General features: G+C 42.2%; 1 protein-coding gene across 1 annotated transcript in view; it reads left to right on the top strand.

Annotated features, from left to right (window-relative positions):
- dcc (DCC netrin 1 receptor) overlaps positions 1–16971 on the top strand; it is a 239903-nt gene that overhangs the window by 89982 nt on the left and 132950 nt on the right. Inside the window, exons 6-7 of the mRNA XM_019258599.2 lie at positions 13720–13874; positions 15070–15190. Of these exons, the coding sequence (XP_019114144.2) occupies positions 13720–13874; positions 15070–15190 (276 nt within the window). The remainder of the gene's footprint in view (positions 1–13719; positions 13875–15069; positions 15191–16971) is intronic.

Genomic DNA, 16971 nt, shown 5'->3' with positions numbered 1-16971 from the left:
TGTCAGATGAGTTCAGAGAATGACACGACTAACTTTGAAACACTCTGAGCAACATGAACTCATCTCTATCTCTGTTAGGGGTGCAGGGGAATGTTCAGGGTGGCCTCAATGTGTCATCGAGCCACCCTTTAAGGACCGCCTACAAAATCAAAATCCAATCCAAAGTCTTTTCTCATGTTTTCAGCAACTATTTTCCAACATATTTAATGTATTTTGAAAGAAATCTCGACACCAAACATCTCCTGTTATGTCCCATTTGACAAATCTCAGTCATAGTAAGAACAGGATGCAGCACATTGGACAGTTTTCCTCACACTTCCACTTCGTCTCCATTTCAAGGTGTTTGTGTCTTTTAGAATCACACGCACCATATGTTGCTTATATGTGCTCCATGAAAAGAGCTATGAATTGAAGAAGGCTTTAACAAAGCTTCTGTGTGCACATTTACGACACAAGTCTTCAACCTGCAGTGATCCAGTGATGCACGATGCATGTGACACTGCGGCACAAACACATTTAAACAGAAGCTCTGTATGCTCATATTTAAAATGAATTGTTAGTCATTAGTCGAAACGTTGTTAATGCAGCCAAAAATCCACTGCAGTTGACCATACACACACACACACACACACACACACTTGAGAATAAATCATTAAATACACACTCTGACTAATTCACAGCAGTAAAACACAGGCTGGTTTAGTCTCTGCGGTCTGCGGTGGTGATTGTCTCTCTTCTCTGTGGAATCAAGTCCCTCTCCAGGAAAGACGATACACACAGACACACACACAGACTGTAACACACACACTTTCTTGGTTGTGGCCTGCGGGGTTCCTCTCCTGATTAATTACAGGCTCTGTAAATTACTGTGGGTGTTTTAGAAAACATTTAACAAGCTGCCAAACTCCCCCACTGAGCCACCGGCCGGCCCGCCGCCGCTCGCCCAATAAGACTGAAAAACATGAAAGAGAGAGAGGAGGGGCGGGGTCACAGAGCTCCCACAGAGAGAGGGAAGTCTCCGCTAATGCAGAGGGAAGATTTAAGTCTGTCAATATGTCCGCCGGTCCAGCCAACACCAGCAGGTTTTCAGCCAATCAGACTGAATAAACTGCTTGAACTGCTTCTTACTCTCAGATATTTCTTTGCCAGGATGTGTGGAGCTTTCCAACACTGGATGCACAGAGGAACAAAGCTTCAGAGCTGTTGGACGAAGGATTGTTTAATCTGATTTACACCGATTTATCGAACCAGTGTAAAGATAGAAAAGAATGCACAGATGTTAGTTAGCTTCCTGAATTCCTTTTGTCCTCGTCCCCCCTTTTCTTATTTCTCCACCCATCCTTCCTTCCTTCCCTGCACATTTTTTTCTTCCTTATGTAGGTCGAACTCATGAAAAGTCATTTTTAAATAAGCCTTTAATTTGATTAGATTAAATGAAACTTTTCGGTGCCTTTGGGGGGAAGCTGAGTCACAGCTGGATGTGTTTGATGTCACATTGGGCTCGATTTAACTCGAAGCTGAAAGATTTATTTCATATTCGACTGTCTCTGAGAGCCTGGTGACACAGGACACAGATGTGATGCTGAAGGAGAGATACTGCAGATTTATATCAAAGTACATTATTCAGGTTTAAACAGCATCTGGATGTGTGTGGAAACATTAGTATCAAATTAAAATCATTAATATTGTGACGTAAAAACAGATTTTTTAGGTATTCATTTTAAACAAATGACCAGTTACACCATGAAAATACACATTATCAGCAGGTCTATGGATTGGGAATTAAACTAATCACCTCACTGCTAAGGTCATTTGAAAATCCGGCACATCAGTCTCTGCCAGTCTGGTTGGTTACAACACATTTCATCAAATCCCGGCTTGGTCAGTGGCCCTGTGCTTCAAAATATGATGCTGTAGGCACCGCTCTATAGCGCCCCAAGCCTGTATAGCTTAATGGTTTGATATGCAAACAAACAGTACCGCCTGTGAAATTGCAGTTCATGTCCTGTGTGAAGCCAAAAGTCAGAGCCCCCTTATTTTGTACATATATATATATATATATACCTAACGTAAGCTATGTAACATTATTTCCTTAGCCTAACTGCATAGTTACATGGCATTAGTAGTAGTCGTAACACAGACGGTCACCATGTGTGTGTTACGCTGCATGTTTAGTACAGCCAACACTAACCAGAGAACAGTTCCACAGTGTACAGCATTAACAACCAGAGGTGATAGTCCAGTGATCTGTGGAGATCATGCAGAGAGGGAGTCTAAGGACAGGTGCGGGACAGGTTTCCTGAGACAAGCTGAGATCAGGGTTAGCAGAGATCACCTGAATGAGTTTCAGAAATTGCACTAAGTGGAGGGACTGAACGGTCTGGAGTCTAGGAGGTTGAGCCGGTCTTTTGTACTGCACGGGCTGATTGGATGAGGAGGAGCAGGTGGTGAGGAGATCAGGCAGGTGAGAGGGAATCCACCAGAGTAACACACACACACACATACACACACACACACACACACACACACACACACACACACACACACACACACACACTGTGTGTTAGTGAAGCAGCTGTGCCTGTAGCAATGCTTCTTTGTCTGATCGGTCTCTAAAGGAAACCGACTGAGGTCATCAGAACAGACACGGAACTTTGGCTTACAAGCCAAACACAGGGCTGTGCTCTCTGTGCATCTGTGAACGCAGCACCTCTGAGAGTCATATTTTGAGGAGAACTAATGAAGTTGCGTTCCCCTGGATACAAATGCAGATAGTAGCTTACATGATTCCCCAAACGTGGTGTGATTCCTTCAACCTCTTTCGTCTCTATCTGTCTCTTTCTCAGACCTCTCAGCTCACCTTCCTCCCGTCCGCACTCGTATATTAAAGTGTCGCAGTCTGTTCAGGTCATGAATGTTCAGACTGTTTAATCCGTCTGTCCCGCGTGCTGCCGCCGCCGCTGCTCACTTCTTTCTGCCTGATCGCAGATTTTCAATGAAGCCGCCGACGAGTCAAATCAAATTGATCTGCCTTTGTCTCCTAAAGCTTTGTAATCCAGGATTTGAACTCAAATCGAGTCTCAGAGGGGAGAAGAAAAAAGGATTTAGCGTGACTTTTACAGACATGACCTGACCCTGACAGGACTGACCCGCTCTGTGTGTTTTTTTTTTTTACCCCTCACACTCCATTTGAGCTTTAAATTCCACAGTTGATTATCAAATATGGCACAGCCACGTGCGACCTTGTGGAGAAAACGTCTTCCTCAATCTCGTCCTGGAGAGAAGGCTCGTCTCATGGAAGCGATCACTTGCAGACATCTGTTCGTTTTCACCATCTGTTGGCCCCTCTCTCTGCACGCTGCAGATTATTTGGATGTTTGCGATGAATCTTGGGAGATTCCTGTTCCTTCTCGCCGCTCAGATCGCCCTCTGTTTCCTTCTCATTGCCGTTCCTAATCCTCCCATCTGTGTGTTCTTTGGTTTGGGAATTCATATTATGCTGCTGGGTAGAGGTGATTTTAGAATTGGAGGTTACTCTGATGGGCTCTAACACAAACTGCTGCTCTGCGGTTCATTTACAGTCCATTATTTTCTCACTTACTTATGCACTTTTACCCATCATGCTTCAGGCTGTAGTTTGTTTGACCTTTGACTTGTGTCTGCAGCGATTACCTCCACGCTGTCTTCACCTGTCCGTTCGATCCGACCGCTGCAGCTCGGACGGACAGGTGAGGTCGGCCTCCCTCTCGTACTGATGTGACAGGACTTGGGTCAGGGCTGCCAGTCAGCGAGTGCCGCGGTGATCTGATTAGACGTCAGACATATCTGCTGTGTCACCCTGCCACGATGACCACCGATGCCTGTTTAAACTGATGCCATGGCAACCAGCTGGAAGTCTGCCTTCCTGTTGTGAGCTGAGGCAAAATGCAGCTGTCTTTCAGACAGCAGAGAACAATCAGCCAGAGACAGCATTAAAAGAAGAAGCAGAAGTAGTATTGAGTGAGCAGAATAGCAGAGTCACTGTGTAGTCTGTGATGCAACTGTGACAGGTCGATCTTTGTCTGCCACATGGACGGAGGAGCAACCAGGCTTTACTCTGGTCCCCTGATCACTGTCTGGTCAGTTCAAAATGCCCCCTGAGGCAAGCTAGGCTAGTTATATGGGGGAACTAACAACACACACACACACACACACACACACACACAGTCTGACTGGTCTTCAGTACTGGTCTTCAAGTATTACATTATATAGATTAATTTTTTATTCATTGTTTACCAGGTACACAGCAAACAATCTATTTAAATAGATCTATTTGCAGAACGCGTTTATATCGATCTGAACATGTTGATACTGATGAGAACAGACAGATTACTCCTGAGAGATGAGATAACAAGGATGTGATGTATATTAAATTACCATACTCAACTTGCTTTGTCTACAGGCAGCTAATGAAAAATAACATACCAACATTAATAATATTTAATGAATATTCTGTGTGGTATAGAGCTGTTAGACCACCTCGTTAATAGGTGTGTACCTTGTTAATACAGGTGTGTACCTCGTTAATACAGGTGTGTACCTCGTTAATACAGGTGTGTACCTTGTTAATACAGGTGTGTACCTCATTAATACAGGTGTGTACCTCATTAATACAGGTGTGTACCTCGTTAATACAGGTGTATACCTCATAGCAAAGCAGTTTAGTGTTCATATGTGCGCTACTTGCTGGAGTAGCAAACTGGGTTTCATTACATATAACCCCTAAAATACACTGCATGCGGAACGGCGACAGAGCCGATATGTTTCAATTTTAGTCAGTGTCAGCTCACACAATCTCTGGTTCCACTGTGCCACGGCTCCGGAACGACTGCAGTGACCGGCTGCCCTCCACAACACATACACAAAGCTTCTATTTTTCACGGACGCTGGAGCTCAGAGCAGATTGTGCGGGGAAGGAAATCGGCTACACAATACAAAATAAGACCCTGGTTGATTTTCAAAATAAAATACTCTGTGTTCAGCGCGGATCGAGTTTCATTACAAGAACACGTCATAATGGCTTATTTAAAGTTGGTAATTGTTGTATAATCACAATATTATACTCGAGGGTGAGCTTTAACTTATTACTGGCGCGACAGTGATGCAGTCAGGAACTTGCGCTGGGGCCCGTAAGTGTTAGCGTCATTGGTTATTTTTTTATCATTATTTTGCTTCACCCTGCATGTTTCACATTAGAAAGGCAGACATTTCACTGTTTGATCAAAAAAAAAAGAGGATCTATTAGATGTAATTAATAAATTAAACCACTAGAAGCTTGTAGCAGAGTGATGACACAGTGCTGGAGGTATCAGGGTGACTGTAAACTATACAGACTTTATCAAGACAACAGCTAGCATGGAGCAAACACCTCCAACAGCAACCTAAATACTTTTTGTATTTACTTTTCTTTCCTGTTCTGACCTTCAGTTCTATTGTAATCACCGTGTTGGGTGTTTTAGATCCAAAACTATTTTTCATTTTCCCTTGAAGGGGATTTACATAATTATCTGTGTGTGTGTGTTTATTGTCAGAGCCAAAACATGAACAGCATAGTGATGATTTCGCCTTCTTTAGGACGCTATAGGTTCATTACTGCTCTCACAGATCGGTCCCTGCATTTTTTCCAGATCTTGATCTGCAGATTGATTACAGATCCGATTTGTTTTGTGCTCACTCAGTAGTTCTGTCCAAAAAGAACTTTCATGTAAAACCTGCACTCAGAGAACGATCAGCAGCTCTCAGTGTGAACACTTTGATTCCTGTAATGAGGAGTCTTCTGTTAGTGCTGAAATGAATCTTTTCACTTGGCTTCTGCTGAAACATGAAGGCAGCAAAGTGCCTTGTTCTGATGGAGAATTATTTTGTTTTTAGTGTCAGTTTTAGTGTGGAAACAACACTGTGACTTTTTCACTGATGAGGAGAAATGGAAATCTCTCAGTTTTCTCAGCAGCACAAAACAGATCTAATGGGTTTCAGGTCCATGTATGGAAACGCTGCATTAAAAGTAAATATCTACATAAATGAAGGCACACCACCTCCAGCTGAACCTCTAAAAAATGAAACTGCTGCTCCTCCCAGTCAATGATTAGGGCTATCTAAACTTTTCTCATCTGTTGTTACCGGTTGGTGATTTGATTTCTAACCGATCAGGGGCGCCCCTCTCTGCCTAAAACCCCTCCTCTTCAGGAGGGGTTTTAGGCAGCTCTTCAGAGAGGACCTCCTCTCAAACACTACCAACAAAGACAAGATAAGCTACAAAATGTATGTTTTTTTTGTGTGTGTGTTTTTTTGTTGTTAATAGAATGATATTGCAGCCATGGCCTATCTGGCATTTAAAAAATGACAAGATTATACTGTGATGCACATTTTTTAAGATCCACACCCACCCAACTAGTTACAAGAGCCAATCCACTTCACCTGATCCGGATCGAGCACTGCATCTCCAAGGGGCTGATCAGGCTGCTGGGAGTAGCACATTCACACAAATACTAAATCTAGCTGCCAAAATGAACACAGCTCATGATTCTCTTACTGCATCAATGAAATATTGCAATTATGTAATAATATAAAACTCACAAAGATCATTCAGTATAATAATAGATTTTAATAATGATTTTAATATTGATACTTAGACTACATTTGGTTAGTAAAACTTTGAATTAAAGCTTCCCAGAATTCTACTTTTTTTACTCTGACTGTGCTACTTTGAAATCTGCTTTTGCATTGTTAGCTGTCACTCGTGAGACTGAGATGTTGGATGAAACAGATGTTCACAGATAACACTGCAGATACACAAGTTGTTTTTGCTTACACTGGATCATAAGTGTACTGTCTACTGTGAAAACTGTTGTTGGACGTCTGCTGTGGCTGCAGCCTCAGAAAACCTGAATTTAACACAGAGGAGAAATCATGCTATTTCTTGCATTATGGGAAATGCAGAATTAAATGCTGTTTGACCCGTACTTGACACCAAACATCAGGATTTATTGGACTGTGTTGCTTCAATTTTGACTAATTTGTCTTTTCCCGCTTTACTGAATTTTAATACTAAAGTTTGTGAGTTTGTGAGTGACCCTTCATATAAAAAACCCTCTCAGGCCATTACTGAAGCAAAACTATTTACAATTGTGAGTGGAGCGTGGTGTAACTGTATCTCAATCCATGTGTGTGTAATGAGATCTGTAAATGTGTAAAAAAAAAAAAAAAACAGGTTTGCAAGTGTATTGAGATTTATAAAAGCGAACATCGGCGCTTCACTCTTCAATGATTGTGGCTTTACAGCCCATTAACTATTTCTAGCTTGTCCACGGTGTGAATGATAAGGTCTGTGTGTGTGTGTGTGTGTGTGTGTGTGTGTAGTGTGTGTGTGTGTGTAGTGAGTCTCCATGGATGCACTTAATGACAGATAATTGGTGGTTAAGTGCAGATATAAAAAGGAAGCTAACGAGTTTCTGTTCACACGAAGAGAGTTTAACTCGAATGAGTGTGTGTGTGCATGTGTGTGTGTGTGTGTGTGTGTGTGTGTGTGTCTGAATGCCCTTCACCGGGTACTGTCATCACACACACACACACACACAGCAGATGTTCGTTGAAATGAACGATGGAGCTGATTTCCATTTGAATGCTGAGTGGAAGTTATTATGGTGCAGCTATAGAGAGGCATCACTGATGGTGTGTGTGGTGTGTGTGTGTGTGCGTATGTGTGTGTATGAGGCAGAGAGAGAACAACAGCATATTCTTTCCTTATTCTTTTAAAATGGCATTTGTTTCATCAGATTGTGATAAACTATAGTTTGACTGAACTTCCTAAAGAGAAGTGTAAGCTGTGAGCGATGACCCAGGTGTGTTTGGATCCAGACGAGGTGGAGTCAGACATGTGGTGTCTGGTGGAGGTCAGCCGGTTGTTGGTTGCGTCTCATTACCATATGAATGGCCGCTCTCAGCTGTTTCCAGCAGGAAGTAGAATCGTATTAACGCGGCGTCCCGCATGTCGTGGTTGTGTGGTTTGTGTACCACAAAGGCCTTTGTGAACACGTCTCCTCAGATGACCAGGTAATCAGTGTTAAACTCACAGCACTGCAGAAAGAAAAACATCCAAACAATCAGCGGACACATGGGAAATTTCCTATGCACAACAAAGGCTGCTGGGTAATGGTTGGCAGAGTAACGAGATTGTTGAAGAGGAAGAAGAAACAGCTGACCAGAGGAGACGGTTACATACATGAACTCCATTACAGATAATCTGTATCATCGCTGTAGACGATGGCGTCTTGTGTAATCATCTTTTAGAGTGGCTCCACAGACGCAAGGCAATTTTCAAACCTACCATTTAAGAAAGCTATTATCTCTTCCATAACTGTGATGTATGGAAGCCCCCAGAGGTCACATGGTAGGGAAAAAAATTGATTGTCATGACAATCCCTGCGTCTGGAAGGAGACTGCTTCTGAGCTGAGAAGGCAGAATAAAAAATAAAAAAATATGATGTAGCTAGCTGGTTAGCCACATTCATGCAAATATAGAAAAAGACAATAAATGTATGCATTTAATTACCACCAAATTATAGCTAGTGTCATGCAAATTGGGGAAATTATACACATATGCACTCTATCCTGACCTGCAAATTACAAACAGGATCATTTTGATCTTTTCCATGATCACACCGGTGTCTTAGACAACATTTAGTGGTGTTGATAGTCACTCAGTATAGCACCAGCCTCTGCTGCTGTGCCTCTTCTTTATGCACCCGGAGGAGCTGTTGAAAATGAAAGTGACTGACGTACATCGTCACGTGAACGTGAGCAGTAAAGCTCTGTCTTCTTTGCTGGATAAGAGGTTTACATTGTTTTCGTGCTGCATGTAAAGGAGGGGAAGCTGATCAAGACAATGAGGTGACAATAAGTGATCGAAGTCAAAGCTAAAATCACTATAAACGAAACAAAAGATAAATTCAAGAGAACTGTAAAATGAACTAAGTTAATAGGAAACTGAAGTTTTCATGTGACATGTGTGGTTTCATGACACACGTTAGAGCGGGTCGCCCACTTATCAGATGACTGGTGGTTCAATCCCTCCGTGGTCCACCAGTCTTATCGAAGTTTCCAGATTGCTTCTGAAGGCTCCTAAAACTAATGAGCAGTTGGCACCTTGCGTGGCAAACAGTGCCATCATGTGTCACACCTAGGGATGTAACGATACACTCAACTCACGACTCGATTCGAGTCACGATTTTTTTTTCGCGATACGATTTTTTCACAATTTTTTTAAAATCAAAATGAGCTACAGACAAATTATGACCAAATAAAATTATCTTTTTATTTGTAGGAAAAAAATCTCTCTTTACAGAAACTCTCAAACAGTTTGTGTTCTTATTAGGGCTGCCAGCAAGCAGCTGATCTGACCATTACCTTTCAGCTTGAAGTATGAGCTAACTGAAAATAAAAACAATTAAGATGATAGCTCAATAACCCTTTAATGAGAGTCCACGGTCCCGGGAAACGGCGAGGTCCGGGCGCTGTAAACGCAGAGCCGGTCGCGGCGCACCGCCTCGGAGGAAATGCGCCCGGCGGGGGCCAGGCAGCGCCGGGGAGAGGTCCCACGAAGGGATCCTCCCGCACCGTGCGGCCGTCCCTGACCCGAGTTTAATCCCCCGGGCAGACTGCGCGGAAGTTGCGGTGATTGGTTAAAATTGCAACACCCCTGAATTCACGGGGAGTCACTGAAGTTGCGTTGAAGTTGCAAATCGCAACATCGTGAATTCCTGGAGGGTCTGTGTTATGGTATCATTTACAGTACAGTCAGGCCTGACGCTGATTACCACTACTGCGCATGTGTGTAGGTGTGTGTGTGTGTGTGTGTGTGTGTGTGTGTGTGTGTGTGTGTGTGTGAGAGAGACACAGAAAGGCAGACGCGGCAGCGGAAGCTGCAGCCACAACGTAACCTATTTCTAATTTAAAAAAAGACGAAAAACAACATATCCTACTTCTCTCGCATTCGCCAAGAATCGCGATTCATTTTTTCTGTCAACCGATGCGAGTCGTCACACATTTGTACCGATTTTAATCGTGGCACGATGTATCGTGACATCCCTAGTCACACCGGTATGTCAAGTTGAGTTTTTGTCCTGTCTCCATGTTTGTTTTGTGACTTCCTGTTTTATTTTGGAAACTGGTTTCAGGTCTCTTGCCCTTCCTCATGTGTCACCAGTCTGATTGTCTCCCCTGATTCCTGATTGTGTCAACCTGTTCCCCATTACCTCCATGTGTTTATAGTCTGCGTCTCCCTTTGTCCTGTGCCAGTGTGTCTGTTGTCCTGATCACCAGCACTCTCGTCATAGTCTAGTCAGTAGTTATCTCGTAGTCTAGGTTTTTGTTTTTCTTCTAGTTCCTGGAAAGAGTGATTTTTTGTTGGCCCTGCCCTTTTGAAGTTCTAGTTTAGTTTGTGCTTTTGATCATCCCTCATCGTGAGGCGCTTTTTGTTTCCCCGGTGTTACCCGGAGTTAAGAAATAAAGTCATCTGCTTCATCCCGTACTCTGCCTTTGAGTCCTCTGTCTCGAGTTCCCCCGTTGTCAGTATGAATGTGTGTGTGATGGGTGTAAAAGCACTGAGTGGTCAGAAGACTGGAAAGGTCCACAGTTAGCGCTATGCTGAGGACTGTCTTATTTCTTTGTCCTTTTCTTCCTCCTGCAGTGTCGCCTATAAAATATTTGGACTTTGCCTTTTTTTGGCAGCACAAACACATTGGCCGACCTTTTTGCTTCAACACTATTCATCAAAACTTTAGCATATCTGTCTTTGGACCCACTCTGCATTTTATTTTCATTTGGAGTCAGCAGTCACATAAACTTGTGTAACAACAGATTTGACTTTCCAGAAAGAAGTTTGAGGTTTTCTTCAGAGTTTTCTTGGAGCAGCGACTAGTGAACATTGAAGGAACTGCAGCCGCACGCATCGAGACAACAGCCATGACTGGTTCAGATGTGATCTCCCTGCGTTCCCGGCATTCAGTCTCTCGGACTAATTCCTGCACACGTGTAGCAGTCTGTGCTGTTTGTGTATCACTGTGTAGTTGTTGGTGTGTTGGAGCTGCAGCGGCTCTGAGTTTAAAGGAAATCGTTAGCTCTTAATTAGAGCATTACTGCAGTGATAAAGTTACACCTCCAGATAATGATGTATTGATGGAGACACACACATACGCACAACTCTCCCCCTCTACTAACTTTCCACCTTTCCTCTCCGTCTATTTCTTTTTCTTCTTTCAAGTCTTTTTTGTAGTTCCAACACATTTTCTTCTTCGTTTACTGTCCACTTATCTTTTTTCTCCTTGTTCCTTTTCTCTCTCATCTCTTCCTCTTATCGCCCCCTTTTCCTCCCCTTCTGCTCTTTTGTCCTGCTCTCTGTATCTCTTTCTTCTCTTGTATTCCCTTCTTCAAATCTTTCTTTCTTTCTTTCTTTCTTTCTTTCTTTCTTTCTTTCTTTCTTTCTTTCTTCTTCAGATGCTCAGTGGTTGCATGTGTGTGTAGTAGTAACAGTGCTCATGAAGCTGTGACCTCATGAATATGTGTGTGTCTGTTTGTTGACAGCCATGGAACGTGCCTGTGTGTGTGCGCTGGCAGCGAGGATGTTTGTTGTCTTGGGGCGCTGACAGCGTCGCCGTGGCGCTCAGTGCAACGTGAGGCCCTTCAGGCTTCGCCCTCGTCCCTGTCGAGGTTTAAAATGGCTTCTGTGTCACATCTCGGCTCTCGCAGTCACGAGCTTGCCGCTCGCGTTTTCAAAGGCAGCGTTCGCTGACAACCAGCAGCCATCTCGTCCGCTCTCCTTCCTGTTTACAATGTGTTGAGCCTGCGAACAGTTTGCCAGCAGTCACATGAGCTCGTACCTCAACATGTTTGAGTCTGTCTGCTGCTCCCATCACTTCATGTGTCAACTTAAACTGCTGTCACTGAATCCAAACTCCTGCTTTAGGATTTTTTTTAGGTCCAGGCTCTAAAAGTTTTTTTTCCAGGGGAACCGTCACAAGAAATACACAACTTATTTTAGAAGACAGTAACTCTTTAGCTTAGCACAAAGACTGAAGACTGTCTCTGCCTATCACAACAGCTCATTAATTAACACGTTACTTCTTGTTCATTTAAAGGTCCAGTGCATATGATTTGTCCATTCTGGGCTACTGTAGAAACATGGTGGGTCATGGTGGACTACACAGAAGAGAACCACATCATCTGTAGATAAAAAAATACTCTATGCTATGAATATTCTTTTCAGTTTCTATCAGTAGATCCTCATAATTGTTTCACAGTGGAGCTTTAAAGCTGAATTTGATGTTTTTGGCCATTAGTGGGCAGTAAATGTAACATGGCACCTTTATAAAGTTGATAAATATGTTGATCTGCCACTGATTTACACGTCCAGCAGACACAGAGCAACATTTAGATTTGTTTTGAGTCTTTGTTACATCCTTCTGAGCTACAGTCTCTAACTTTGTCCGTCTGCTGCTCGGAGGTACAATATAGATGTCGGCTGTAAAATCAAAACAACAAACTAAAAGTTGCTGAGGCTGAGCTGAGGGGAAGTGAGGGAACACATTCCTGTCTGAAAGAAACATGTATCGTTCCAGCCAATCATTAAAGCTGTATGAGTGTACGATTGGAGAAATATTTAAACCCGAGACTGCATCAAATACAGATGTTCCACATTAGATTTAGAAACATTTCCTTAAAACTCAGCTTGGCATTGTGGTGTCTTTGGAAACTTTTGGATTTTGGAGTTACAGATAAAGTTTTGTGGTTTTTGATCAAAGTTTAGCTGCAGAACGTAAAAATAAGGTCAACATGTTTAAAACATATTGCTGTAAACACAAAGGATACTGCGCTAGCTTCAATTTAAAACTTACTAAAGATTCAAGTGTTGTTCAGTCAAAGAAATCCTGACCTACATTTGTATTAGCTCATGATTTGTTTGTTTGTTTGTTTGGTTGATTGGTCAGTTGGTTGATTGGTCAGTTGTTTGATTGGTTGGCTGGTTGGTCGGTCGGTCAGTCGGTTGGTTGATTGGTTGGTTTGCTGATTGTTTGATTGGTTGGCTGGTCGGTCGGTCAGTCGGTCAGTCGGTTGGTTGATTGGTTGGTTTGCTGATTGTTTGATTGGTTGGCTGGTTGGTCGGTCAGTCAATTGGTTGGTTTTTCACGAGAAGATTTCACGAGAAGACACATCGAGCGTTGCATGACGATCACCTGAAAACTAAACTGCATGATCTGCTGTGATGTGCGTTTCACCTGTTTGCTGAGGTTGTGTGTGTCTGAAACATTAGCGACACAGATATACACCTGAAAATGTCAAATGACCACGAGGAGATGAACGTATAATGAGACACAGAGGCTAATGAGATAAGACACGTTTAGCTCCTCAGTAATAAGATGAGGACTCGGTTTATAATTGTGTTAATTAGTTTGTAATTAACTGAGGTCTTAACAGAAACTTGCTAATGTGTTCCCAAAGGAAAAAAAAAAAAGCTGCTGAACGGTGACAGAGTGACTGCAACAAACTCAGCGCTTCACTCGTGTGTGTCTGTGTGTGTGTTTGTGTGTGTGTGTGTGTGTGTGTGAGAGAGAGAGAGAGAGTCAGGAGGGTGTTAAGGTGTTCCGCTGTTATTTATGCATCATGTTATTTTGTCTATTTTTGCAGTGCCTCCTCAGTTCCTGAACTACCCGACCAACACGTACGCTTATGAGTCCACCGACATCGAGCTGGAGTGTGCTGTGACAGGGAGCCCGCCGCCGACTGTCCGCTGGATAAAGAACGGAGAGGAAGTCATCCCCAGCGACTACTTCCAGATAGTGGTGAGTCAGACAGAACCCAGACACTACACAGACATCCTCTATATTTACATCGGAATGGTAGGAAATAACTTTGGAACCTCTATGTGGAAGATACTCCTGTGAGTAGTTCAGAGACAAATCTATTTCTATCACTCTGAGTTCAACCAAATAAACTCAAGTAGATCCAACATTAAAGGTGCAGTGTGTCAGATTTAACAGGCTGTATTCTCAGAATATAATAAAAAAGTCGTATTCAGACCAAATCATGCATTTTAATTGCCCCAGGGCTGTGCAGCAGTGTGTGGGAATAGGGAGGGTGCCGTTATTTCTCGGATTCACCGTGTTTCTCGATATCAGCGCTCCCTGTCTCTCATTCGCTGTCTATGTTGCTCAACCACTGCTGTCTCTCTCTTCATCAAACAAACAGGCATAGACCAATAGAAACTTCTTTGTGTCACTATATTGTAGTGTAGACTGTAAAATGCTGACACTGAAGTAGAAGCCAGAATACAACGAATAGAGAATCATAGTTTAGCCTGGATCGTCCTCAGTCAGAGACATTTCAGGCTGACTGTGGAGCGGTTTGACCAATCTGATCTTCTGATTGGTCACCGCAACGTGACATCAGGCTGCGTTTTTCCACTGGTTGAATCTGGAATCTACAGACACAGTGGATCCTCTTCCACGGAGTCCGCTGCTGTGAACTGCTGTGTTTCCGCAGTAGACCAGAACGGCCAAACGAAACACTAGATAGGACACGTCACACGTTTCACTCATGTTGCCACTACACTGCTAGATGGTACTAAATCCTACACACTGCTCCTTTAATAGGTTGTGCAGAACTGTGAGTAAATATTCTACTTAAAGTCACAAATATATTATCTTGTACAAAAGTCCTATTAGGATAAAGAATGTATTTTTTCTGGAAAAGACTAATACAGAGTCAGTGAGATAATCCCTAACACAGCCACGTTCTGCTGTCTAAATGATGAAATTATAATAAAATAAATATTTTAATGTGAAAGACTGGCAGGAAGTATTTGTCTGATTGACAGTATCTAATGTTCTGTTGGGTATAACAACGCTGTTGTCTCACTATCTGATAATCTGGTTATCACTTATAATCTCTTATCCTTTTAATCTACTGTAAAGAGAGAGATTTTTTTCTGGTGTGTATAATGGCTTTACTGACACATTGTCTGTGTCGATCATTCAGGACGGCAGTAACCTGCAGATTTTGGGTTTGGTGAAGTCAGACGAAGGATTTTATCAGTGCGTGGCTGAAAACTCTGCCGGCAGCTCGCAGGCCATGGCTCAACTGCTGCTCCGAGAGCCAGGTAGGAACACACACACACACACACACATGATGACACACGTGATGTCTGCCGCTGCTCATCGTTAAACACAACCTGCTATCGTCACCCGTTGTCCTCACTTCTGTCATGACACCATTTCCTCTTTGACTTCGCTTCATTGTCGTCAGTTTCGTGTTCAGACTCTCTTCTGTTGCATTGTGGGTGATGGAGTTCAGACAGTTTAACGTCTGACAGTTGTTTGTTTTTTATGATCTTCAGTTCATCTCCATGCAGACAGAAACATTCAGCGTCTGTGGCTGCTGTTAACTCAGCGTGCATCAATAATTCTTCACAAGTGATGAATTACCTGTTATGTGGTGTTTAGATAAAAGTCACAGCAAAGACACTTCACAACATTGAAGCTGACAGCTACAACACACACACACACACACACACACACACACACACACACAAAAAAAAAACATTCCATTACTATTCATAACTATTGATCATATTGAATAAGTTGCAGTATACATGAGCAATACGCTAGTAATGAGACTAATAACTATATTTACCAGAACACAAAACTGGCTCCTGATAAATAGACTGACTATAAAAACAAACTAATAACACAAATGAGTCATTTTAAATGGATTTACTCAGTCAATTTCATGAGAGATAGCATGAATTACGTGTACGACTATATGAAAGCAACATCAATTTAATCATAACATCTGTGTTTCATAATGATGATTCATCATGTCGTGTTTTGAGAACACATAATTGCTAGTTATGGTTAGTTACAATAAAGTGAACTTACATGAGTCATAATTATGAATTATAGAAGCAGTATCTATGAGTTAGGAGGCCGTGTTTTGGAGTTTCAAAAGTGATAATTAGATGTTAGGTAACATAATTTCTATTACAGGTTAATTATAAGATCAATAATTCATAATAATCACCAACTTTTTCTTTGGTGCAGCAGTGTATGATGGGACTGAGCTACTCTATATAATATCTGAGACCAAGCTACTGTATGTCGTATGATTAAAGAGACTTGACATTGAATCAACATGCATATTATATACATATTACCTAACATTCATTATTGCAGATGTGTTTATAACAAAAATACCAAAATAAATTTTAAAAAAGTTCTCTTACTGAGAACACATAATTACTACTTATGAAAGTCACAATACAACTTAAGTTACAAGTCTTAATTATGAATTACTGAAGCAATGTTTATGAATTACAGTACAGTAGAAGGTCAGGATTTGGAGATTCAAGTTCTGTTACAGAAGTCCTATTACGGGTTAATTATAAGATTAAGAAGTTCATAATAATCACCAAATTATTATAGTATTGTCTTAGATGCAGCAGGCTCCACACACTATTGCGATGGGACTGAGCTGCAGGACGTCATCTGAAACAGACTTTGGCCAACATTCATCACTGCAGTAGTTCATGTAGAAGCATGTGAGTTTGCTCCAGACAGAGACAGGTTTGCCTTTTCCAGTGGCACCATTAATAACTGAATTAGTTCCAAGTGTAACCACACCACAGACTACACTGTGTGTGTGAATTAATCCTGTGCCTGTCTATATCTGACTCAGGGGGGCTGTTTCCACTCTGTCACAGCTGAGCAGTCTGAATTGACAAAGAACGCCATAAAGAGATCTTTATTGTTTTCTTTAGCGTTTGTGTTTTGTTTAGCGCTCCCCAGCCCCACCACATGTGCCTCCATGTTTGAATGACATCACAAAATGTTCCTTGAATCCACCTGAGTTAATGATTGGCTGGGCCTTTTCCCGGGAGGAAAT

This window comes from Larimichthys crocea, chromosome IV, assembly GCF_000972845.2.
Source record: "Larimichthys crocea isolate SSNF chromosome IV, L_crocea_2.0, whole genome shotgun sequence".
NCBI classification, from domain to species: domain Eukaryota; kingdom Metazoa; phylum Chordata; class Actinopteri; family Sciaenidae; genus Larimichthys; species Larimichthys crocea.
The sequence above is the reverse complement of the archived record's forward strand: the minus strand, read 5'-3'. Positions and strand labels throughout refer to the sequence as shown.